This window comes from Eretmochelys imbricata, chromosome 1, assembly GCF_965152235.1.
Source record: "Eretmochelys imbricata isolate rEreImb1 chromosome 1, rEreImb1.hap1, whole genome shotgun sequence".
Classification (NCBI taxonomy): Eukaryota; Metazoa; Chordata; order Testudines; family Cheloniidae; genus Eretmochelys; species Eretmochelys imbricata.
Window position 1 is genome coordinate 236,903,393 of NC_135572.1, and position 26,766 is coordinate 236,930,158.

General features: G+C 39.5%; 1 protein-coding gene across 1 annotated transcript in view; it reads left to right on the plus strand.

Moving 5' to 3' along the window:
- EFCAB6 (EF-hand calcium binding domain 6) overlaps nt 1-26,766 on the plus strand; it is a 135,556-nt gene that overhangs the window by 53,675 nt on the left and 55,115 nt on the right. The window contains exons 9-16 of the mRNA XM_077807448.1: nt 5,109-5,219; nt 5,475-5,595; nt 12,003-12,173; nt 14,380-14,451; nt 14,598-14,758; nt 18,237-18,404; nt 20,844-21,015; nt 24,436-24,550. Of these exons, the coding sequence (XP_077663574.1) occupies nt 5,109-5,219; nt 5,475-5,595; nt 12,003-12,173; nt 14,380-14,451; nt 14,598-14,758; nt 18,237-18,404; nt 20,844-21,015; nt 24,436-24,550 (1,091 nt within the window). The remainder of the gene's footprint in view (nt 1-5,108; nt 5,220-5,474; nt 5,596-12,002; nt 12,174-14,379; nt 14,452-14,597; nt 14,759-18,236; nt 18,405-20,843; nt 21,016-24,435; nt 24,551-26,766) is intronic.

A 26,766-nucleotide genomic window follows, 5' to 3' on the forward strand; every position in this document is an offset into this window, starting at 1 on the left:
TTCTGTATCTCCTGGCTCATTTCTGGATTTGCCAACTTGAGCTTCCTTTCCTCCCAGTGGCTACTCCATCACACTTGGTTTCTTGCCTGACTCTGTAGTTCAGGGCAGGATCTCAGGGCTTACTTTCCTCCCAGAATTCCTCCTCGTCCCTGGCCAATTCCCTTTCTCTCTAGAGAGTGACCACAGAGCTCATCCCTGACCTGCCTCTTGCTCTCAACTTCCTGGCTTTGTACAAGCCCAGCTTGCCCCTGCCCAGCTGGGCTTCATCTTCAGTTAGACTTTATCTGTCCCTGGCTCTTTTGGTGAAGCATATACATTTAATTGTCCCTTTTTAATCTGCTCAGGCCTTTTGTGGGGTGGACACCCCATCACTATTGCCCACATTAGATGGGGCAGGGAACTATTTATAGGTAAGAACACATGACAGTGTTTTATGATTGTTCTAGATATCTGCAAGTCTTAAACCTCAGGAGTGAAATCCTGAGTCAATTGATTTCAATGGTGTTTTTGTTATTGACTTTAATGGGGCTAGAATTTCACCCCTGAACAGTAAAGGACCCTGTTACCTAAGAACTCATCTCTCACAATATGTCCCCTTGAAGCCAGATCAAATATATTGTAGATACACCATTCATATTTACTTAATTTCAAAGGATATCAGTAATGTTAGTCCCAAATTCTCTCCATTTCACACAAATTCGGTGTCCCATCATTTTTCCTTTTGAAACTCCTTTGCATCAGAAATAAAAATGAATGGAACCAAGATTACAGGCAGAGCTATTTATGCTGAACAAAGGAATCCCACCACATTTTAACTTTCCTGCATGAGTAATATTTTTTTGTCTTAGGTTTATTTTGGGTCTTTGCCATGCATGTTCCTTGACAGGCGGAGAAGTATGAGTGAAGGATACTCTTGTTGTCTGTTCCAAAAACCAAACGTTCCATGACTAGAGTGAGCAGTTTCCCAATGTGAGGCCTTCTCTTATGCAACTTGCTCCTCTTGTGAGATGCCAGACCCCCATTTGGCAGCCTTCACTTAAGTCATGATGGAAACCATGCTTACTTGGTCAGGCTTTCAGTGAACTTAATATCTGTTTGAAAGAGTCAGGGCAATTTGGTTGCCGATATTTCCTGGTCCTGACAACAGTGATTGTAGTTTTAAGCTATCCTTTTTGGTTAGCTTAGTGTCTGATTTCCATGATTTAATATTTTTGTAAAGATCCCAGATGCTAGGCAATGGTGCTTAAAAATTCTTAAACACTCTTAAATATATGGCATTTTGTACTAGATGACTAACAGACCATAAATCATCTGGTTTTGCCCAATACGCATGCTATTACAATCTTCATCAAACAATGTCCCTCTTTTTATAATATTTATATTCTAGGTAATTAAAAGAGGATATAATGGAAGATGAATTTCTGAAAGTCCTGTAAAATTATGAACACTTTAAAAACAAAATTAGTTTAATATATAAGGTCCACTGGATAGAACACTATACTGGGACTCTGGAGACCTGGGTTCTGTTCCTAGCTCTGCCACTGGCCTGCTGGGTGACCTTGGGCAAGTTGCTTTACCTCTCTGTGCTTCAGTTTCCCATCTGTAACATAAACTTCTTCTTTTTCTTTGAGTCGTGTCCCTGTGGGTGATGCAGTGTAGCTGTGCTGACATCCCTGTGCTGCTGATCGGATCAGTGTCCGTTAGGACCGCACACGCGCGCTCTCTCGCTCGTTGTGCTGCGCCGCAGTTTCTTCTCCGCTGCCCCTAGCTAGAGACAGAGCTATTCGCAGTCTCTGAGGGCCATTACTTTTGATTTTGCATTTCTGTAGTTAGTTAGCCTACTAGTACTTAGTTGTAGTTCTAGTTGTAAGATTTTTTTTCTCTTTTCTTATCTTTTCTCCCTAAAAAAAAAAAAGAGAGAGAGAAACTTTATCTTTTCCTCCTGTTTTTTCCTCGTTGGGGACCCTTCCCCCAACAGGTTATGCCCAGTTCACCAGACTTCAGGAAGTGCCTCTCTTGCAAAGAGGTGATCCCCGTTGCAGACAAGCACTTCCAGTGCACACACTGCCTCGGGTAAGGCCACATTCAACAAAAGTATGATCTTTGCCAGCAACTCCGTTCCAGATCCCATAAGGATAGAGAGCTCAGGCAGAAGGTCATCTTCATGGAGGTAGCTCTCCAACCCTCTCTGGATCTGCACCACAAGTCACTTGGCAGACCAGAGTCTTCCCCACAGCCCTCAATATCCAAAGACTGTGGGTTGAAGAAACAAACCACTGACCCCTCTCATAAATTGTCATAAAAGGTAGTGGGAACTCCCCACAGTGAGCCCCAAGATAGCTGCAAATGATCTCCAGCATGCGTGATGTCCTCGGTACCATTGGCACCAAGACAGTCTCAGCTCAGGTATCATTGACAATATCATACGTATCCAATGGTCCTGGGCACCAAGTCAATGGCACCGAGGGACAAGGACAGGAGTAAGCACTCTGCTGAGAAGGCATTCTGCTGAGTATGCAGTGCTCCATCAGTACCATCATCAACACCTCATCCAGCACCAAAATGACCGGTATGGGCGAGATCCCCCTCCCCCGCTGGTACCGCCAATGGCACCGAATCGGTTGGTACTGCTGGAATTCTGGCACTCAAGAGACCTCCATGTACTTGATGCACTGGAGGCTCCTCTTTTTGGTACTGGGACCGCCTCACTGAGTCTTCGCCCGGCACGGGAGTCTTCCCCGTTGCCCTACCACACCCCCGGCTCTCTAGTGAGGCCTGGGATAGCAAACTGCAGGATGTGGCATCACAGTACTCCTCCCAGGCTCCTTATGGCGCCCAATATCAACAGGGCCCCCAAGCATACCCTTCCCCCCCCCAGTGGCCATATTGGGATCCTTGTGCAATATACAGACCCTACACTTCTCAAGCATCCAGTGTCTCTCATAGAGAGTCCACCAGACTTTCTCCTACAGCTTCGGTGTCCAGAACCCCAGAATCAGAGGAGAAAACTTTTGAGGGACAGGGGGAAAGGCTCAAAATGGAGGCAAACATTTCCTCATCATCACCAGATGAGACTACGATGCCCCCTCCTCTATCACCAGCTGATGATTTTAGATACTTTCAAGACCTTTCTAAGAGGGTAGTGGATAGCTCAAATGGCTGAATGGACACTGCTATCTACATCTCCAATTAGAGGTACAGGGGCGCAGACACACCTACAACAGAGCACCCTTAGGGTAACACATCTCAAAGATGAGTAACTTCCCCTTACCTTCTTTGTAAAGCACTTTGAGACCTGTGGATGAAAAGTGCTATATAAGAACTAACTATTTCCTACTAAACATAGAATTGCTTTGGAATACAAAATCCTGAAGCCTTCACTCAGGTTTTATTCCCAGTGAATTCAATGAGTGTTTTGCATATGTAAGATTTCTGGATTTGACCCATGAAAATTAAGGATGGAAAAGACAGGTGTTGTCAGGCAGAGCCCAGTACTGAGAAGTGCTGAGCATGTGTAGTTCCCATTGAGGTGCGTGGGAGTTCCAGGTGCTAAGTATGTCTTGGATCTTATTCATCCCCTCCCATGATAAAACCCAAGGGAGGAGGCTTTGTGGGAGACAATCTTAGTGATGATCATTTTGTAATGATTCTACTACATCATCTAATTGGGGTGGAAATTCTGCAGAAATGGAGTCTGCCGACAAACTGTGTGGATCCTCAGGGATCCATGCTGATGCCCTGTACTGCTGCATCAGCTCTGGCCCCTAGTAGCCATGCTGTGCTCTCCCCAGCTCCCTGGCACCATGGCAGTTACCCTCTGAGGTGCTGTTGAGGTAGCTGAAGAAGGGGGTAGTCACACACATGGAAAGGGCCTCTGTTTGTGAGGATCTCGGGGACAATGATGCAGACCAAGATCAATCTGTTTGCTTGTTTCCAATGCAGAATTGTTCCCTACAGTGTACTTTTGAGTTTAGTAGAACCACAGAAATTTCATGTGGGAAAGATCTCAGTTAGGGGTTGAAAATATCAGTTGTCTGGGTCTTAATTTTAAAGATATTATTTATCTTTATTTATTTATCTTTATTTAAAGATATTATTTATCTGTTATTTCATATGTGATTATTGGTTTCAGACAAATATTATGATTATGAAACTATTTCCCCCAGTTTTTTTAATAAACTTTCCCTCAAGCCAGTGAGCTGTGGTGTGTATGTCACCTGTAAGTGGGTTAATTTTGAAAAAAGTCAGCTTTAAGAAGAACCTCATAGAAAAACTGTTCTACCCTCAGGTTTTGATCAGCCAATGAATGATTGTTTTGATGGTGTAATTCTTCCAACTTGGAATTTCACTGGCTGAGCTTGATAAACTTAATGAACTTCTGAGGATGGAGTTTTTTGTGGGAGCTCCACAAAAGTCTTTCCACCATTTGTTGTCCTGTTAACTCCTTATTACATTTTATTGTTGTTTAAACCTCACCCTGATAGTCATGCTCTAAACACAACATAACACCATTCTAAGAGGCTTCAGGAATAGATATTTAAAAGTTTGCTGAAATGAGTAAGGCAGTGAGTCATCACATTTTTGCAAAATAAGTTTGTAACAGTGCTTAAAAGACACCATCTAATTTAGGAACGTGTTTTGCCACACTTACTTAGGGCTTCATCCTGCACCATTGAAGTTAAATGGGAACTATGCCACTGACTTGAATGGGAGAAAAATCAAGCCCTCGTTGATTTCAAAGGGACTATTCACAGAGTAAAATACTACTCAACATGAGTGAAGTTGACAGAATCTGGCCGTTAATGCCTTATAAATGCATTCTAACACTTCTAAATTTAAGGGTTTTCAGTTTGGATAAAACCGGAACCATCTGATCAGGTCTAGTTCTTTCTTCAGTTAGACTGGTGAAACTCAGAAGGGAATTTGGCCCAACTTGTTTTATCATTGAAATTTGCCACATACTTTTTGTAAAATTTTAAGCTATGCAAACTCAGACAAGATTGCATAAATTTCTGTCACAAGCCAAAATTCTCTCTGGAAAATGTAGTTATAGCAGTGTTTACAAAAGGAAGTCTTTTAAAACAGTTCTTACATTTTTGTTTGACCAGATTTGGATTTAAAGCCACAGGTAAAATTGCTTGGCATCAATTTTTAGAGAAATTTCAGGACCCTGTGACATATGAAAATGGACAGACACTTCCTATAAGAAAAAAACACAGGTAAGTAGGAGATTACATTTTTTTGTTCAAGGTGTACTTGAACTTGATGGGAAATTATGTCCACTGAAATAATCGTTGATTAAATTTACTTCAAGTAATCTTTTGGGGATATTCTTATTATCCATATAAATGTCTAAGCATATTTTTGAGTCCTACTAAGATTTTGGCCTTAATGAGTTTACATTTTCTCCCTACCCTGAAGAGTAAGAGGATGAGAGATGAGAACATTGTGTCAACCATGTTTTCCTGTTGTAGAGTAAACCCAATCAGAGGAATGGATGAAGTTTTCTCAAGTGACAGTGTCCTTCTAAAGCTGCACAGACACATCCAAAATGCATATCCATCACTGAAGCAGGCATTTCTCATGATTGATACAGTAAGAGACCTTATTTTTAACTCTTACAATGCTGAGATTCTGTGGATGAGTTAACACATTCAGAGATTGATGGAGTTTTTAACCTCTCAAGCTACCCTCTTGACAAGTACCCAGCAACCTCTCAGATCTTAACCCTCCTGCCAAGCAAGTCTTTCCCTTCATCTGGTTTCCTAACCTTCTCCCAAACATCCTATACCTTCCGTCAATGAATCACTTGCTTTCAGGTGTTGCTGCCTTCCCTTGCCTTCTGTTCTCCACCCTAATAAAAAAAGCCATGACCACTTACACTCATAGCAAGTGCTGGAACAAATGTGCTTCACCAAGACTCAAGCCCTGATCCAGCTGCCACTTCCCTCTTGCTACCCTCTTGTCATAAATCTGACTTTGCCCCTCCCTCAACTCCTAACAATCCATCCTCACAATATGCCAGGCAGCGCAGCTTTGAAAGCGTGCCAAAGGATGTATGCTATGCCAGATACAAGGCCATGTTCCCACCAGAGAAGGAGGAAACTGGGAGGTAGATTGTGGCTGAGACACAATCTGCTTCCTAGGCTACTCCTGGGGGCAACACAACAACATGCTGCCCCATACACAGGGCTCATGGCAAAGCCCCATCTTGTTTGTACGGCCTGCATTTTTTGTTCCTACATGAATGACTTGACATTTGGCTGTATTGAAACACATTGTTTGCTGGTGCCTAGTTTACCAAGCGATTCAGATCTCTCTGTATCAGTAATTTACCACTCCCCCAATCTTTGTGTCATTTACAAACTTATCAGTGATGATTTTCTTTTCTTCTAGGTTATTGATAAAAATTTTTTTGTAACTTGGGGCCAGCAACCAATTTCTCGCAGGACCCTACTGGAAACACAGACCCTTGATAGTGATTCCCTATTTACAATTACACTTTAAAACCTGTTAGTTAGCCAATTTTTAATCCATTTAATGTGTGCCATATTCAATTTTGTATCATTCTTGTCTCTTAATCAAAATGTCATTAAAAAGATATCAAATTCACTTGACAAGATCTATTTTTTCCAAACACCCATCTTGCCTGGCATTAATTATATTACCCTACTTCAATTCTTTATTAATCAAGTCCTATAAATAGGAGGGGAATATTACATACATGAGGCTAAATTGTCCCCTTCCCCATGAAAAGCCAGAGGTGGAAATGTTTTGATTTTTTTTTTTTTTTTTTAGTATCATTCATTTTTTTTTATATTTGGGGTTGGAAACTCTCCGTACACTTATTCCATATACTCTATATAGTTTTTAAGCTTTCAGTTGAGTTAATTATATTTTATTTTGTTGTTCTTTTTTCATCTTGTAAACTTATGTGCAATTAAGTTCCACAAATGGTAGTGCATTTCTATTGTTAGAACAATTTTAGTATGTTGCTGTACTGTTTTTGTTAATCTCCACATTGTTTATGTTAGTTTTTAGTATTGATTGTCTGTTGTGTCCCAGTTGCTTAAAGGATTGCTAAAGTGCAAACTTAAGAAGTCCATCTCAGACTTCCAGAGTTCCATGTTGCTGCATTTCCTGTTGTGTGGATAAATTTAGAAATTCAGTCTGGGATCTTTCAAGAGCATTACTTTTATTTGTAAAACCCTTTTAAAAAGGATAGAATGTGATGCATCTCTGGGCAAGCAGTGCAAGCTGTGTGTAGAAGTCTCCTAAATGAAGTCCCCTGAAGACATCAAGGCCCAAGAAAAGAAACTAAAGTGTTTTCCAGCTACCCATGAAACCAGACAGCCTATGGAATTTATAAACATCTCAGGGTGCTCCTGAAGTTGTCATAGGTTCAAAAGAACGGTAGCTAGCTCCAAAATTACTTGCTGATCCTGCAAAGATTTATGCACATGCTTAATATTACACCCATTAGACTGTAATTGACATTAAAGACATGCATAATTGTTTGCAGACTCAAATTCTATACCAAGCCATTCTGGAAAATGTTTCAAAGAAGTTTGGAAAATTTAACAAATGCAAATATGCAACTTCTCAAATTTCTCAACTGCCTTATCCAGTTATTCCCAAACTTAAATAAATAAATACACCTTGGCACATGACCACACATGAGAAATTATAGGCAGAATTATTGTATTTTAGTGAAGTGAGGGAAGGGATTAAAATCAGTATGATAATGTAAAGTAAGATAGAACCGCAACTACGGAGTCATTGTCACAGCACCATGCTATACAATATAAATAGAAAATGTGGAACTTGCAAAAAATTTGTTTGTGGTCTATAATCTGACAGATGTATAATGTCAGACCTGTGAGATTGACCAGGATCACTCCATTGCATCACTCACTTTATTTGCAGCAATATTTTAATCTGATTTTTTGCACAGAATTTGGGCATTCTTTTTATGTCTAGCTCTAGAATGAATGCACTCTTAATAAAGAACTGTCAGTCTATTCTATTCTATGGCTTTCATGATGTACTGAACTATGTTAAAAAAAGCATTCTTGTCATTTTTGATGGAATGTCATGATATATATGATCCATACACTGGGCTGTGTGATCATTCCTTTAGTGGACAGATGGAATTTTTTAATACTTTGATTTGCTACAGATTGCTCTTCTTAAATTGTACAGTCTATATTTTTGGATTGGATGAGCAAATAATAGACTGAAAAAATTAAAGCTTTCAGTCTGGTTGACACAAGCAAAATGAGCACTGGGCATATCTTCAGAGGTACTGCTGGCATTTTTTATTACAAATTTTTATACAGATGATATATCACAATTCTTTTCCAATATAATTACATAAAAATTGCTCTTTCCCACTCTGCAGTATAAATTACACACACACACACATTTGTTTCAGAGTGGTAACTGTGTTAGTCTGTATCAGCAAAAACAACGAGGAGTACTTGTGGCACCTTAGAGACTAACAAATTTATTTGGGCATAAGCTTTCATGGGCTAAAACCCACTTCATCAGATGCATGGAGTGGAAAATACAGTAGGCAAGTATATATACACAATAGATGAAAAGATGGGAGTTGCCTTACCAGGTGGGGGGTCAGTGCTAATGAGACAATTCAATTAAAGTGGAAGTGGGCTATTCTCAACAGCAGAATACCAAGGGAGGAAAAAATCAGTTTTGTAGTGGTAATGAGGCTAAAGTAGTCAGGGTGGCCCATTTCAAACAGTTGACAAGAAGGTTTGAGTAACAGGAGGGTGAAATTAGTTTTTGTAGTGACCCATGCACTCCTAGTCTTTATTCGGGCCTAATTTGATGGTGTCCAGTTTGCAAATTAATTCCAGTTCTGCAGTTTCTCATTGGAGTCTGTTTTTGAAGTCTTTGTTGTTGAAGAATTGCCACTTTTAAGTCTGTTATTGAGTGTCCAGGGAGATTGAAGTGTTCTCTGACTGGTTTTTGAATGTTATAATTCTTGACATCTGATTTGTGTCCATTTATTCTTTTGCGTAGAAACTGTCTGGTTTGGCCAATGTACATGGCAGAGGGGCATTGCTGGCACATGATGGCATATATCACATTGGTAGATGTGCAGGTGAACAAGCCCCATTGGGTTTGTTGTCAACTCTGTCCGCATATCTATTCAAGGAACATCATCATAGGACCTAACCACATCAGCCACACCATCAGGGGCTCGTTCACCTGCACCACTGCAAAAGTGATTTTTCCTCACTTGGTATTCTGCTGTTGAGAATAACCCACTTCCACTTGAATGGAATTGTCTTGTTAGCACTGACCCCCCAACTTGGTAAGGCAACTCCCATCTTTTCATCTACTGTGTATATATATTTGCCTACTGTATTTTCCACTCCATGCATCTGATGAAGTGGGTTTTAGCCCACAAAAGCTTATGCCCAAATAAATTTGTTAGTCTCTAAGGTGCCACAAGTACTCCTCGTTGTTTTTACATATATGTTTGTGTGCGTATATATTCGTTTGTGTGTGTATATATTGCTAGGCGAATTCTTTCTTTTGTAGTGATTTTGTATATATACACACACAATCACTACAAAAGAAAGAATTCACCTAGCAATTTACAAAGAAGAGAGTTTAGTTTCCTCCATTGCAGTAGATAATAATAACACATACTAGCATTAGGGCCCTGATTCAGCAAAGCACTTAACCATGAACTCAAGCACATGCTTATGCACTTTGTTGTACTGGTCATCAATGAATAAAATTATTTACACAGATACCGATGGTTGAGAAAACAGAAAGAGAACTCTGGTTGCAGGAGGAACAGCTTCATCCCTAACATCCAAAACTGTTACACATATAGAGATACATACAGATTTTCAGCTGGTATAAATCAGTGCAGCCCCAGTGAGGTCAGTGGAGCTATGCTAATTTACACCAGCTGACAATCTAGCTCATAAATGAAAACATTTTAGAGATTTTAGGTGTCAAATAAACAATCAAAAAGTTCACTGATTGAAGGCTAATATAATTTATATTATTTTTTCAATATTATTAAAGCAATGACTAAAAAACAAGATATCTTTAACCACAGTATGTGTTTAAGCTTTGTGGAGAAAATGCTTCCACTGATATGGTACATATTTTTATGTAAAGTAGAACTAATTTTTGTAGCTCCTGTACCAAATTTCTTAACTCATTCACTAAGGGAGATATATTATCAAGTTTCTTTTCCATATGATTTAATGCACTGACAACAGTCTCTAAAGAAAATTCAGATGGCAGAAAAGCAGTTTCACAAGACCATTATCTTTTGATTACAAAACTTCAAAGTGTTTCCCAAACCAACTGATAAAGTAAATAATTGCTCATCCTGTATATTACTACTGCCAACCTGGATCTCTATAGGGGACTAAAGGGAAACAGAATTTTTCTTGGTGTGAGGTTTATGAGCAGCAAAATATTTGTCTTGTGCTTAGGCAGGAATGAATCACTGGAGAAACTGTTTACCATTAATTTTTTTTTTATTGTTCCCAGGCATTTATTCCTTACATTTCTTCTTTTTTCCACCAGTTTTTTTTAAGGGAAGCAAAGTATAAAAATAAAATAAAAGTCCAAGCAAAAATATAAAATTCTAAGATCTAACAGACTGTGATAAAAACAGACTAACCTCTATTTAAAACTCTCCCTCAAACCTTATGGAGATATGTCATGGGGACTGAAACAAAAATCATGCCTTAAATGTAACAACACAAATATAATAGTACTGTTGTATAAACCTATTCCATTGTTTATTGCATAAGATGCTTTAAAAAGTGCACATGAAGAGTGCCACATGCTGGGACTCTGTATAGAAATGCGGAATTATTTCTACTAAGTCACTCTCACTGTCAGACCCAATGGTTCCTATTAGCTCCAACCCAGGAATATAAAAGACTTAGCATTACTCTCAGGCATGTGAGAGGCCTAGCACTCAGGCAAGGCAGAGAGACCTAGGTGCAAAGACAGAGAGATCAAGGAGGAAAAAACCCTAGGAAAAGATAAGCTCAAGAAAAAAGCTTAGGTTGGAGTTTGTATTTTATTGTTCTGATATTAAGAATAAAAGAAATCCCCTGATAGGGGTGAATTTGGGACACTAACCCAGGGTGTGTGTATATGTATGTTCTGTGCTGAGAGCAGTGTGGGAATTCATTCCAGTCACAAATAGCCTTTAAAGGACTCCCCTTCTTCACCAAGGCAATGGATGGGGCCAGTGGTAGCATCAAGTCACTGTAGGATAACAGAGCTGGTGGGAAGTAACAAAAACATCCTTTTTATTTAAAAAAATTCTCCGTATGTGTGTGTTTATGTTTATATATGCTTACATAACATAAATCATCAATTTAATTTTTGCAGAAAGGTGCTGAATTAACAATCTTGGAGACCAAAGACTTTTGTCTGTTTCTCCACAGAACAGGTCCCAGACAGGCAGCTGTAGCGTAAGCTTCCTAATACTGCTCCACCAACATACTACAAACCTGAACTTAGGGTACGACTTTTAGTGTAAGAGGATCGTTCAATTTCTATAACCTTAGTCCCTCTGCTGTGACTGCCAACAAGGGCTCATTTGTGGTGTATCCTCTTGTCCACTGGGAACTGGACTGAGACCACCAGATTCACATTATGTAAACTGGGGGTTCTCAACCCGTGGGCTGCGGGATGCTGGCAGCCCAATCAGCACACAGCTGTGGCCCATGTGACATCTTCAGGACCATACAGGTAGTATACATATTGTGTGGATGCAGCCCACATAACACACAGAGAGCTGCATATGCGGCCCACAGTAGTAAATAGGTTGAGAACCACTGATTAGACTATCAAAAAGCTAACCAATAGTAAAAGCTTTCAGTCACTATGGGTTGTGTGACCTAGAGGTTCAGAACAGTGGTTTAAAATAGACATTGTCTTTTAGTAAATTTGTTCACTCTGTTTTACACATACATGAACATTTGTTTTAGAAACAAGATGGAAAGATCACAAGAAATGAGCTTCGTCGCATTTTGGACTGCATCCTATTTCGAATAAGTGACAAGGACTTCCAAGACCTAATCAAGATAATTGATCCAGAACACACTGGGTACCTCAGCTACCATAAATTTTTAGACTTGTTTGAAGAAAAGGAATCTCTAGTAAGTGTTTATCAATACTTTTCTAAGGATTTTCTTTTTTGTAATGTCTATAGCAAGGTGTCAGGACAATTCTTAATAAAACCCTAAGCTCTGAACAATCTTCATCTAAGTTAGTGAATGCATATGCTTTTCAGCAGTGTAAAACTCCTACATAATTCACACTCTTGGATTCTTTTGCCTCTGAAGCAGGGGTTGAGAACAAATTTCACAGTTACCTCATGTTTCTGGAAACTCCCTCTGGAATGTAATCGCAAGTTCATGTACATGTGTGTAGCAGGTGTGGGATGGAAGTATCTCTTTCCAGCTTTCAATCATCAAAACTGTTTTGCAGATATTTTCCAGAAGAGCTCTATCTATTTATACTAGATAATAAAACATAGGTTCTGAGACTTACAATACCCATTGATCGTGTGTTTTCATAAATATGACTTAGAAATTTTTGGAGTTTTGTAGTCATCTTTTAATATCTTCCTTTAGAACCACTACCATACATATAGTGAGGTTATATCCTGTATCTTTTGACCGGAATATCTAGTCAGTATGTCAGTTTCTTTTTTTGCTTGCTGAATTATACTCAGAACTAGTCTAATCTATAGTTTTCATAACTGCTTTATTATATTGGAGCTGTTCATAATATTTTTATTAGATCACTTTTAGGTTCACATTAGTGTGTCATCTGAATAAATCTTTATTTAGTTTTTGTCTTAAGCTGGTGTAGTTAGTGTAGTTGGAAAGAATCAAAGGACCCGGCAGTGTCAAGAGATGCACTAGATGCACAAAAAGAGATTCCTACTGAATACTCTTGAATGGTGTGTATTGCTTTGAGAAAAGCTTTGATGTAGAACTGAAATAGGCTGCATCCTGTTCTGATGGCTCCAACAATAGTTACATTTGATTCATCAGTTCATGTCCCTTCTACCTATTCTTGAATTGAATAATGGTCACGCTGAGAGTCTGGGACACATTTTGATAATTATAAAACTGACATGTCAGAGGGGAAAAGTACAAACACTGTCAAAGTGCAAATACTAATGCGTTACGCAAATGAATTTGGATGCTCAAGTTAACTTATTTGGGTTCATTTTAGAGTTGATATTCTACTGCCTACTTAGTGTTCTAAATAAAATAAATTTTAGCACAAAGAAGGGCAGGCTAGAGAAACACAGAGCAACAGGGATCATGGCCACCCTGGGATAAGATACCAGCTGATAACCAGAGATAATCATGCTAGCTAGGATTTCACACTTGAAGTGTGATTCTGCTCGGAAGAGTGGGCCAGATTCTGGCCTCTGTTGGGCCAATCTGTTGGTGCAAAGCAGCTGCAAAGCCAGCCTAGCCAAATACAAAGGCTCCACCCACACATTCCCTTGGTGGTGTAAAGCTGGCATAGCCGGCTCTGTAACACTCTCTCCTGCCCACTCTGTGGCATAGGGGAATTCTTTGGGGCACGCCCAGAGGAAGGGGAGGTTTTCTAGAATGCTGCGGTGCTCTATCATTCTCTGACTGAGGGAATGGCCCCATGGCAACTCTTGCAGCCAGATGTAAGTCAAAGCAGCTCTGAGGCAGATGCTAGTAGTGCTGGGAACCAAGCTGGGCCCCAACAAGCCAAACCAGCTCCTCGCTGCCCCCAGGACTGGGGCATCTGAAAATGGCATAAAGGCACCTTTGTCTCCCCTTGGATTTTGCACTGAACAGAGCTCAGCTGGATCTGAGTATTGACCCCAATTACTCTGGAAAAATAAGATTCCATGTGTCTGTTGCAACTCAGTAGTTCTCGCATTAAATGAACTCGGCTTATAAGAAAAAAGATGCTTTTATTCTAACTGCCAGTGCCACAAACTGAACCTGATCTACGTTCTGTGAACCAGATTTTGCACTCACATTCACCTGTGCCATCCCATTGTCTTCAAATTATCCCCTCAGAGACAGCTACCCAACTTACAGCTGTCAGTCTTAGTGACTTTTACTTTGGAGGGTAACCAGCAGTACTAGGTTGTTTTGTTATCAAAGTCAGTAGCTGTGACTTTTAATTCACAAAAGGAGCAGATGAGTGTAGTAAAGTGCCATTTTTGCATAGTCACTTTTCAGATTAGAGCCACACTTTCAAACAGACCCTTGAGAATATATGCATTGGCTGACATTGTACACTATTTAGGAAACAGTGTGCTAAAAAGTTTTAATACAAATAACATTTTTTTTAAATTAGATGGTTCATAAATGGCTTAATGGAACAAAGGAAATTAAGAAGTCACCTTCTCTTGTTCTAGCTTGGGATACTGTAAGTAATAATGAGTTTATCTTCAGTAAGTGTTGATTTTCTGTAATTAAGGGATTTATTTAATTTTTACTATCTGATTACTGACATATGGCAATGTAACCTCACGGACACTTCTTATTTCAATGATTGATATACTTGCATTTTAGGTGGAAGACATTCTTTCGGATAAAATCATGGAAAATTGGAAAGACTTCCACAGAGCTTTGCAGACCTGTGACCCTAAATGTACAGGCATTATTAGCAGAAATCAGCTAAGAAAAATTGTACAGATATATTGTCCCTCTTTGTCCGATGAACAATTTACAAAGTAAGCTGCTGGCATCTGACTATTAATTTACGTAACTTTATTAACTTTCTCTCCATATTTTTCTAAAAAAGTAGTGTTTTGAATCCCGGGATACTTCAATTTGCCTTAAGCTTTAGAGAAAATAAAATGCCACCAGGCCAGTCAGTGACCCCTATTCTGCAAGTGATCAACTTGCAGATCTCCTCTTTATTTCTGTGGAAGTTCCATTAATGAAACACTGGCAAGATTGGGGTCGTACGGTTCAAAGGATAATTTAAAAAGGTAAAACAAGCCCATTCTTCAAAGTGAAAATTGGTGTGATGGAAAATTTATCTTTAAAAAAAGTATTCACTGTTTCCAAATGGAAATGATTATAACCGCCCATATTATCTTGTTGTAACCTTCTACAGTAGTATCTTGTTGTAATGAACAACGAGTGCCTTGATTTTAGGAGAACCCTTGTAAACTGGGACCTGACATAGTCAACTCTCATTTTGATCATTGGCCAATTGCTAACTACATCTCAATCTAAAAAACAATGAACATCCCAAATCACATATGTGTATGGAATCAAAATCTATATCTTGTAAAAGAGGAGAGGATTGTATTAGGCATTTTATTGCCATGGCATGTCAGTCAGGCTCTAATTGGCTCTAATTTGCTCTCCTACAAGCTGTAACATTCTTTATCTGCAGCCCTGTGATTCTCCAAAAGATGTGGGATTCTTTCCTACCTTTCAAAACATCATAGGAAAATCAAAGAAATCCATGCCAGCCTGAACCTTGTCACCCAGTGTCCTGATGATCTGTATAAGCGAGGAGCAAACACAACAGCATCAATAGGAAATGGCTTTTAGAAAATAATTTTGATCTTGAAATATGAACGAGTACAAGTGTGATCACTGAGATAAAATTCCACTGTATCCGTTTTCCTTTTTGTGAATGTTGTAGAGAAAACTGGGTGCCATGCATGGGGTTAATAGGAGTCAGGCACCTAATTTCCTGCACACTGTATTAAAAATATCTTTTTTGTCATCAGTCAGTTTTATGCCTCAGTGTTGTATAATATATACACATTGATCACTGATCGTGAGCAATTAATTATCCTTTGAGTATTGGATAACTGGTTCTCATCATTCACACACTTCTCTAGATAATGTTTTTACCATTATTTTCAACCATTATTTGTGACAATGAGAGAGCTGTGCTTAGGGTGGAGTCCAGAATTACAACCAATTTAAATTCTAAAATGATTTCTACTTGAAGTTTCAATATCTTGTGTGAGAAAAAGATGTTGGGGAGGGAAAGCTCAGAAAAGAAAACCAGAAAAAACATGATCATTAGGATCTAATCCACCACCATTGCAGTCAAGGGATATTTTGCCATTGTCTTCAGTGGATACAGGACTAAGCCCTGAATGATTCATCCTGAAAGGTGCTGAGCACTATGACTGTGATCCAACAATGAACATAAAAAGTGTTTTAGTATGGTACCAGTCCCATTCAAGGGGACTACTTACATACTTAGAGGATGGGGCTGCTAACAGGGCCTAAATTGAGCACATGCTTATGTGCTTGTTGGATTGGGGCTGAAAAGCTCAGAGCTTTGCAAGATCAGACTTTTTAGAAGCATTAGATGGGATGATTTTGCAATGACCTGATAGGACCTGACACAACACGACGCAATGTATACCTGACAACAGTGTTTGACTTCCATTGTGGAGGGCATTCATGAGGCCTTTGTACAAGCTGCATAAATTCCACTTTCTAAGGATATCCAGTTTTGCTAGCTATGGATAGTTTAAATATATTTGTGCAGCAAACACAGGCATGGAGTATGAACTCTCACTCAGCCCACACTTTGTTCCTGGTTCTGGAAAGCATCTCTTTTCAGGACAGCACTTAAGCACGTGCTTGAGGGCTATCCTGAATCCGGGCCTTTGCTAAGATATATATATATATCCAGGAGCATCTCATCACTCCAAAGATGAAATTCAATTCTGAGGTTAAAATGAATGCAGGTTTTATATTCAACAAGGTATTATTGCTATTGAAGACTTATTTGATTGGTTTTATTTGTTTTGTTTTGTTTTAAGGGCTAAATAAGAAATGGGGATTGATTAAATTTGAAATCCATGGATAAAAACTTGCTTGGCAAATGATTTGCTGTTCACCTTATATTCTACCAGACTTGGGCCTTATTCTTTTAAAAAAGATGCTTTTACTCACATCAGGCCACCAATACACTCATTTTTCAAATGGAGATTTATATGTTATATGTTATTTAAGACCATCCTGGGAAAATATTGTGGGAAAAGATTACGCAGAGAAACAGTGGATGGCACTGTTCATTCACAGCTCTAAAGTGGTTAGGGATGCAGTATTTTAAAATAATAAGTAAAATATAATTGACTCCTTTAAACATGCACAAATTGGACATATGACTGTCAAATCTGTGTCGAAGTTGTCATAACCAGGCTGGGGATTTAACTCAGATGCTTTGGGGATGTTGCATTACACTAGGTTTTTGAGCAAGGGTGATGAAGAGAATAAATTACATTCTGAATTCCAGTGTTTCGTCCACATCAGTCTTATTGATTTTAAATGATACTCCTGCTGTTGGGGGCTTCAGTTATAATTGGGCTTTTGGCACTGATGTGACTCATCCTGAGGCACTTGAGGACAATGCTGCTTTTATTGAGGCAGAATGGTTGGCATGCCTGTCCCAGATGGCTTCCTGGGAGATGACATTCAGACTGAGGAAGAGAAGGGACAATTTTAAAGGACATTTGGAAGCCTTTTTTAGATTACATTTCCAAGGCAGATGTTGTTCCTTAGTGTTTGTGTCTGAGTTTCATTTTCTATGTGCAGGATAAACTTCTTTGAATGGAGCTGGTTGGATGGTGTTACAGCATGGTGACTCCCTTTTCTCTCCACAATCCTCTCCCACTGCCCCCTCCCCTCCACTCCTGTTATTGATTTAGGGTAGCAGATTAGATTTATTAAAATAAAAGAAAGTTTTGATGTGGATTTATCACAAGGAGGGTGCTTGCTTGAGGGGGTGTTATATCTTAAGTTACAAGTCATTTTGTATCACATGTTTGTTTGTTTTTGTTTTTAAATAAAAGTCTAAATGGGGAAAAATAATGATTTTGTAGACTAAACAGAGTGCTGCAGATTCACAGTATAATGCACTTCCATTCCCTTCCATTCTTTCATCTAAGAATCCCCAAAAGCTTTACAGACATGAGTTGTCTCATAAAGCTAAACTGAGCTCTGTGAGCTGGATCTTAGTTTCCCTATTTCACAGATGAGTAAAACAGAGAGATCACCCCGTGAGTCAATGGTAGAGTGACCCCAGTCTCCTTCTCTAACGACTGGACACACACTGTCTCGCTCTGGGAAGGAAGTTCATTATTTTGGTAATCTTTGCCTTAAAATATGCATATTGTGCCTTATTCCCATCTGTGCACATTAATTTCAGTTCTTTATTTTATCTAGGCTATGCCATAAATTTCAGGATATTTCTTCTGATGGGATCCTTTACAGAATGCTTTTGGAGAGTTTAGGAGTTGCTGTTTTACCTGGTGACTTAACTGGTATTAGCACACAGATCTCAAAGGGAAGTCAACAGAGAGAAGAAAAAAGACAAACAGATCTTTCAGAAAGGTACTGAGCAATGCTTTATTAATACGGATGATTCTCTATTAAATTTTAAAAATATTGATACCATTATAAAGGAAATTTCCAAAAAGACTGAACATTTGCTCTATATGTGAAATGCTAAGTGTTATCTTATGCAGAGCTCGGGATCTATGCATAATCCCTAAGTAATCTGACCTCCAAAGTATTGTATCAGAAGAGCAAATGTATGGTTTATTTATCAAAATCTTTTGGACTCAAGTAAGAACTGCTGAGCTAACTTCACATGTTACAAAAGGGGTACATCCCACCAAGTCATCAGTGACTTTGCTGATATGCAAGGCTTTCGGGGTTTGTTTTTTCTACACAGCATCTAAAGTATAGACTATGAATCTCCAGGGAATCGTTGAGACTTCATCTTTTGGGGTTGAGCATTCTCAGAGCTCCACAAATCAAGACTGATTTGATTCTGATGGTTGTAGCTTCTGTGTGCAAGGCTTCTCAGTCTATAGCATTAGTGCATGCCTTTTTGCACTCAAGCTATGAGGATATTTGAATCATCGATTCAACTTCTCTTCAGTTACTTGAAGCTTTGGTCTATGTGGAAATACCTGTACAAGAGCCAGTAAAATCTTCCATAATGGGGTGGGGTATATTTCTCCACAAAAAATGTGAGTTCAGCCTAAAAACTATGAATCTTCTGAGATCTTGCATGGATCTCCAGGATCCTTGGTTTCCACACTGGCTCTGAGCCTTCAGTGGCTCTGCAGCTACTCACTTACAGCACAACTCCAATGGGCTCCCTAAATGTTGCTAATCCCTGGGCTACATCCCTTAAAGGGGGTTCACCAGTAAGGAAGGACTATGGGAAAGTTAATTCAGATTGTGGCTATTCAATTGTGTGTTAGTGGGGACAATACTTGCTTCTCTCCAGCCCTGTCTGCTAAGTACAGTGAGCCATTCCTAGGGTTTGGGGATAACAAGACATGCTTGAAGCAGTGTGGCTCTGTGGAAAAGGCACACACCTGGAATTTAGGAGAGCTGGATTCTAGTCCTGGTGGTAGATGAAAAGCAAAGATTATAGAAAGAAAAGGAGTACTTGTGGCACCTTGGAGACTAACGAATTTATTTGAGCATAAGCTTTCGTGAGCTACAGCTCACTTCATCGGATGCATTGCTCAAATAAATTGGTTAGTCTCTAAGGTGCCACAAGTCCTCCTTTTCTTTTTGCGAATACAGACTAACACGGCTGCTACTCTGAAACCTGTCAAAGATTATAGAGTACATCATCAGAGAGCCTTGCTTATCAGCAAAGTCACTCATCTTTACTTTCACCATTATGCATTTCAGAATTTCAGACATGTTAGAGTTAATTTTCTATGTGAACTACTACTGATACTTTATTTAAAAGCAGTTAATGAAAGTGTTTCATTAAAATATTTTAGTGCTAGAAGTTAAAATTTTAAGGTTATTATCAAGTTAAGGGAGTACTCTAAAATATACTTAATAAATCTGTAAAAAATTAGACTGCTGAATATTCTGCATTTTGCTCATACAGAAATATATGCTTTCAGACTTAACAAAAATAATTGTGTTAACTTACTTTTTCATGGACAATAGTAAATCCATAACAAATGTGAAATGGATGCAACCGGGACATATTACACACACTTTTATTGTACATCTTCTCTATCTTCAAAAGTTATTGCATATTTAATCACGAGTTATTTTAATAGTTTGCTGATGAAGATTGTAGTATTTCAAAGGGAGGGTTATATAGTCTATGTCTGGGGATTTTTCTTTTAAGGATTGAGAAAGGATATGCTAATCCATTCTTTGCATGTAAAGGAAAAATAGTGGAGGTGGCTTATTTGGGTTACTAGGAGTGGGAAGCTGTGAATCATGATGTTATATGACCACATACTATGGGCAGATATACAGAATATCGCTGATGCCATTTCCAAAGGCCGCCAATTGTTACACCTTTCCAGCAGGTGGTAAGACAACATTAGCCTGATTCATCTCTCTTTAAAGTCAATCAGAAAGACTCCCATTGACTTTTTGGGGGATTGGATTGGGTCCCATGATGGTGGTTAAAAATGTTAATGGGTAAAAGTGGCTCCCCAGAGGCTGGGAAATCTGAAGATCCAAAATGAACTGGTAATCAGCTCCCACATTTGGATGTGAATGGTCTCCACTTCAAAAATAAATAGCCTGTGGCAATATCATGCAATCAGTTTTTACAAACATCAGGTTTCTACTTAACACCCGATTGCACAGTATGGCCCTTGGAATCTGCATGGGCCTTAATTTGTGCTAACTATAACTTTGTGTAGGCACAAAAAGAATATTTCTGGTGTTATTGTCCTGTTTATTGTTAAAATAATCCAGTTAATTATTGAATCAAAAGTTTTAAAGTAGAAAACACAAATGACTTGTTTTCATGCGCAGGTCTTTCAATTTTAGAATGAAACAGATTGAAGATCAGGCCAATAAGCATACCAAGAATAGAACTGTTGATGAAGTAATTGAAAGGCTCCAGGACAGTGTGATACAACAGGAAGCAACTATTAAAGACAGCTTTCTTGCCTACAACAAGCAACCAAATGGAAAAATTAGTAAAGATGTTTTCCGGAAGGTAGGAGAAATGCTTGGTGTTTTTATTTATCTTTTTGTTTTTCCTGGAAGGTGATTTATCGTTTTATAGTGGTGCCTATTCACACACCTACAGCCAAGTCTCCAGGGCTGTTTCAGTTATGAATGAGCTGGAGCATGCTCACATGAGCTGCTTGTTAATAGCATAAGGAAGAATCAGCTTTCATTTCTGTCAAGGTTCCTCCCCCACTCTGAACTCTAGGGTACAGATGTGGGGACCTGCATGAAAAACCTCCTAAGCTTATCTTTACCAGCTTAGGTCAAAACTTCCCCAAGGTACAAAATATTCCACCCTTTGTCCTTGGATTGGCTACTACCACCACCAAACTAATACTGGTTACTGGGGAAGAGCTGTTTGGATATGTCTTTCCCCCCAAAATACTTCCCAAAACCTTGCACCCCACTTCCTGGACAAGGTTTGGTAAAAAGCCTCACCAATTTGCCTAGGTGACTACAGACCCAGACCCTTGGATCTTAAGAACAATGAACAATCCTCCCAACACTTGCACCCTCCCTTTCCTGGGAAATGTTGGATAAAATGCCTCACCAATTTGCATAGGTGACCACAGACCCAAACCCTTGGATCTGAGAACAATGAAAAAGCATTCAGTTTTCTTACAAGAAGAATTTTAATAAAAATAGAAGTAAATAGAAATAAAGAAATCCCCCCTGTAAAATCAGGATGGTAGATACCTTACACGGTAATTAGATTCAAAACATAGAGAACCCCTCTAGGCAAAACCTTAAGTTACAAAAAAGATACACAGACAGAAATAGTTATTCTATTCAGCACAGTTCTTTTCTCAGCCATTTAAAGAAATCATAATCTAACATGTACCTAGCTAGATTACTTACTAAAAGTTCTAAGACTCCATTCCTGGTCTATCCCTGGCAAAGACAGAATATAGACAGACACACAGACTCTTTGTTTCTCTCCCTCCTCCCAGCTTTTGAAAGTATCTTGTCTCCTCATTGGTCATTTTGGTCAGGTGCCAGCGAGGTTACCTTTAGCTTCTTAACCCTTTACAGGTGAGAGGAGCTTTCCCCTGGCCAGGAGGGATTTCAAAGGGGTTTACCCTTCCCTTTATATTTATGACAATTTCAAACGAAAAAAAAAGTCAATTTCTAGTCTCTTTTCTTGCAGAAGGAGTACTTGTGGCACCTTAGAGACTAACCAATTTATTTGAGCATAAGCTTTCGTGAGCTACAGCTCACTTTATCGGATGCATGCTGTGGATCCGATGAAGTGAGCTGTAGCTCATGAAAGCTTATGCTCAGATAAATTGGTTAGTCTCTAAGGTGCCACAAGTACTCCTTTTCTTTTTGCGAATACAGACTAACGCGGCTGTTACTCTGAAACTTTTCTTGCAGAGATTGCCTGGAAACCAAACTGATTTCTAATGTCAAAAAGAACATGCTGCTAGACTCCATCTCTGCAGCAGGTGGCTGGGGAATTTATAGAACCAGACTCCAACCTACTACACACCTTCTCTGTAAAATGAGTTAGTTGCATCTGAGGTGCTTCCCAAAATTTTTTTTTAGTTAGCCGTCTCCAAAATCCTTATGCCCCATGCATTATGGTGTGATCACATCATAGTTGAGAGAAACTGAGTACCTTTGGGTGGAGAAAGGCAGCAAAACATTGTAGGCAAACCAAAAATTCCAGTGCTGGTCCTGCTTGTTAAAATTTTAACCCTCTCTGAAGTGAAGACCAAGCTGGCTGCTGGTCATTCAGGCCACTGCTATGTGTCATTGTATAAGTACATTAAGCACATAAAAACAATTTTATGGTTATAGAAGCTGAAGTCCCTTCTCATCTTCAGGTCAGATTTTGAAGTACATTGATGAAGTGATCCAGGGAATCTTGCACTGTTGCTTCCCATGCTATTCCATTCCAGATCATAATACTCCAAGTATTAGTGCTGTGTATGCAGATTCTAAAATACTGTGCTGCAATGAGGCTTAATGGATAAACACCATACACATACAGTAATGTACTGATTATTAATGTGAATAAAAATGTAGGGTGAAATTTTGTGCTGTACCACTGAGAAGCCTTAGGGAGGGCGGACCAAGATGGCTTTATGCCACCTTTGAACTCTTCACGTGCAGGGCTGGCTTGGGAGACAAAACAGCTGCCAGCACAACAGCCAGCCAGTGGGTTGCTCTAACAGCCTGTCCTGAACTGCCCCTTGTCAGCATTGCTGCCTGGAACCCTCATAGTTCTGTGGCCCTACTCCCTCCTGCTCCTGACTTTGCCCTAGCATGTCCCTGCTCTGAGACATGCACATGCAGTGCCTGTGTTGGGGGAATTTCCTTGGGCCTCCTACAATTAGAAGAGGAGGTGCTTCCGACTGCTAGTGTGGGCAGAGTCTGCACATTGTCTTTATCCAGATGCTGATTCGGAAGAGCAGGGGGAGACAGCTGTGGTGAAAACAGGATTTACCATGGCAATGAGACCTTTAAAAAATGGCAGTGTAGCTCCCTTAGGACTTCTTATAAGACTAGGTTTTCCTTGGTTTGCCAGTAGAAATTTCATCTCTCATCAGTGTGCAGAATGCTGTGCACTTCTTCATCGGGCTGCTCTCCTCTTCTGAGAGGTGGATTCTGTGTGTGCATTGCAGAAGTGCTCTGAAATGAGAGGTGCTAAGTAATTGTAAAATGTTATTTTTTTGTCTTATTGTTAATAATAATAATTAATACATGAATTAAGAATAAAATTGAAGCCTTACCTCCCACATGCTGATCTGTGCAACATACCTTTGGGACATTGGCTTTGGATTACTGCAATGTGTTTTGTTTTGTTGCCTGCAGCTAATGCAACAGCATGATTAACATTAGTGGTAGGCAGAGGGAACTCCACCTACCTGCTGCTTTTTTCTTTGCATTAGCTGTCTGTGTGAAAGTTGGATTTAAGGTTTTGGTATAACACTGAAAGCCCTTAATTGACTGTTTTACTAACCTCACTGTTCTTCTGACACCCTACAGACTATGGATGGCTCTTTTAAGGGTTGCTAGTACACAAAGAATAAAGAACAAAAATAATCATATAACTGCAGCCATTTGTGCTACTATCAGATCTCATAAGCTAGGCAGGTTCAGGCTTCACGAGTACTTGGATGGTATATGGTCTGGGAACTCTCACTTGCTGAAGAATGTGGTTCCTCTTATTAAATTTATATCTAATCACTATAATTTCAATTCTATATAAGCCATGGTTACCATACATATGAAGAGAATAGGTAAATTTTCAGAGCTATCGAGGTTTAGCTATATAATCAAAACCCCATGCAGTCCTTTGAAAATGTACACCTAGGAGCCCAGACATTTTATTTGAAAGGATGGCATGTAAGGAACAAACATTTTCTTATTTCCCTTTTGTTTTGTTTTTTCACTTTGACAGGTGTTGGAAGATCTTGGGATGCCAATGGATGATAGCCAGTTTAATTTACTGACTGAGAAATTAGCATTCCCAAATGGAGGGCTGAGTTATCTTGATTTTGTAGCAGTATTTGAAGGTAGATGAACATTAATGACAATCTTACATAAAACAAACCTTTCATTGACTTTTCTCTCTCAATGTTGTATAGGGTCATTAGGAGGGTAATTGAGAAGATATAGGCTGTGTTGTTGTCAGGATGCTACATATCCCTGTCACTCCTGATCCAGCCAAGCTGTTGATCATCTAACCCAGTATGTGAGTGAGACTGGAACATGAATGAGGGTGAGCTGGTTAAAGTTCAGTACAGATAGGACTGAGATGATAATTGTCGGGTGTGGACAGCAACCCCAGATGAGGCTGATCTCTCCCCCTTTGATTGAGGGTGGGTCCCAGTATCCATTAGTTGAGCTCTGAATCCTAAGAGCTGTAGTATTGGCAACCCAGTTGCTGCTGGATGATTTTACAGAAGCATGGTCCAAGAAGTCTTTTTTACCACTTGAGCCTGGCCAAAAGATTGCAACCAATTCTTTCAGATATGGAATTTTGTACCATGATCCATTCCTTTGTCACTTCAAGACTGGATTACTGCAATCTGCTCTACGTGGAGGTACACTTCAGGTCAACCTGAAAACGTAAACTGGTGCAAAATATAGTGGCTTGCATATTAAGTGGTGCTTCTCAGTGACAGCACATATCCCTGGTGCTCCATGATCTTGCACTGCTATCTTTTGGTTTGTGGATTGAATTGAAGGTATTGCTTTTAATTTATAAAGACATAAATGGCTTGGGACTTTGCTACTTGAGAGACTTCCTCTCCTCTCCTGCCATAGTGCCACTGTTGTGATCAGCAGAGGTGCTTCAGCTGGATCCCCCTTCATTTAAACGAAAGGAGATTGGAAGTAGAGGGTGCTCCATGAAAAACACTCCACTCTTGAACAGGCTTCCCCCTGATCTGTGATAGCCGAAATCTGTTCACCTTCAGTGCATGCTGCAAGGCACATGTATACGCAGAAGCTGCTGCAGAAGTGGACCGTTGAGGGAAATCAGAATTGTAGTAGGAAGCAGAATGCGGATTCTGCAGGAGTTTAATTTCATTTGTTTTATTGTAGGGGTGCCCTGAACCTTGGAGAGGCAACTCTTCTTATTTTTCATGCGCATCTCAATAAATCAGTAAAGTGTAGGCGAGGATTATATCAGTCATTGGTTTCAGTATTACCTGTTGGGGGTTATAATGTACCTCACCTATAATAAATGTTCTCAGCTCAGGAACAAACTTTAACAAACTTTCATCTAAATTGACACAGGCAGTGGAGCTGGGTGATGCTGTATTTGGACTGGTTTTGTATAGTTTTTGTTCTGTCCAAATTTAAAGTTTATTATTTAATGTAAAAAGTGTGTTTATCAGTAATATTATTAATAATCATTCATTATTAGGGCCCTACCAAATTAACAGTCCATTTTGGTCAATTTCACAGTCAGAGGATTTTAAAAATCTTAAATTTTATGATTTCAGCTGTCTAAATCTGAAATTTCACTCTTGTAACTCTAAGGGTCCTGACTTAAAAGAGGGTTGGGGGAGTTGCAGGGTTATTGTAGGGGGGTCGCACTATTGCCACCCTTCTGCGCTGCTGCCTTCAGACCTTGGTCCTCCACCAACAGCCACCGCTCTCTGGCCACCCAGCTCTGAAGGCAGCGCAGAAGTAAGGATGCCAATACTGCGACCCCCCTACAATAACCTTATGATGTGTCCTGCTAGGATCACTAGCTTCCCATTTTTTAACTTGATTTTTGTTGCTATTCTTTGCAATTGGCTTTTCTTAGGGAGATAGGCAAGGTGAATATCTACATACTGTCACCCTGACTCTTGGTGAGTAGTACCAACCTCACTCCATCTGCAGTCAGATTGATTTCAGGGCAACGTGAGCAAGGGTAGCAGAATCTGGTCCTTAAGAGGCAAGAAACAATCATAGTTCATTTTCCCAGGCAACAGTTAGATCCAGGAGCCATAGGTGAAATGTGAGTGTCATAGGCAATAACTCATTCCAACTTTCCTTTATATATTTTTCTGTTCCTTTTCTACTTTAGTTCCAGATTTTCTGGGTGAAATCCTAACCCCACTGAAGTCAATGGGAGTTTTGCCATTGACTGCTGTGGGGTCTGTTTCACCTTCTGTATTATGACTCTTTTGATCTTTTTTCTCAAAGTTGTACAGTTCTGATTTCTGCACTGCTAGCAGTTGCCATTATTTCACCTGGCTTTAGATATAGGTGAAGGGGAAGAATTGACTTGTAG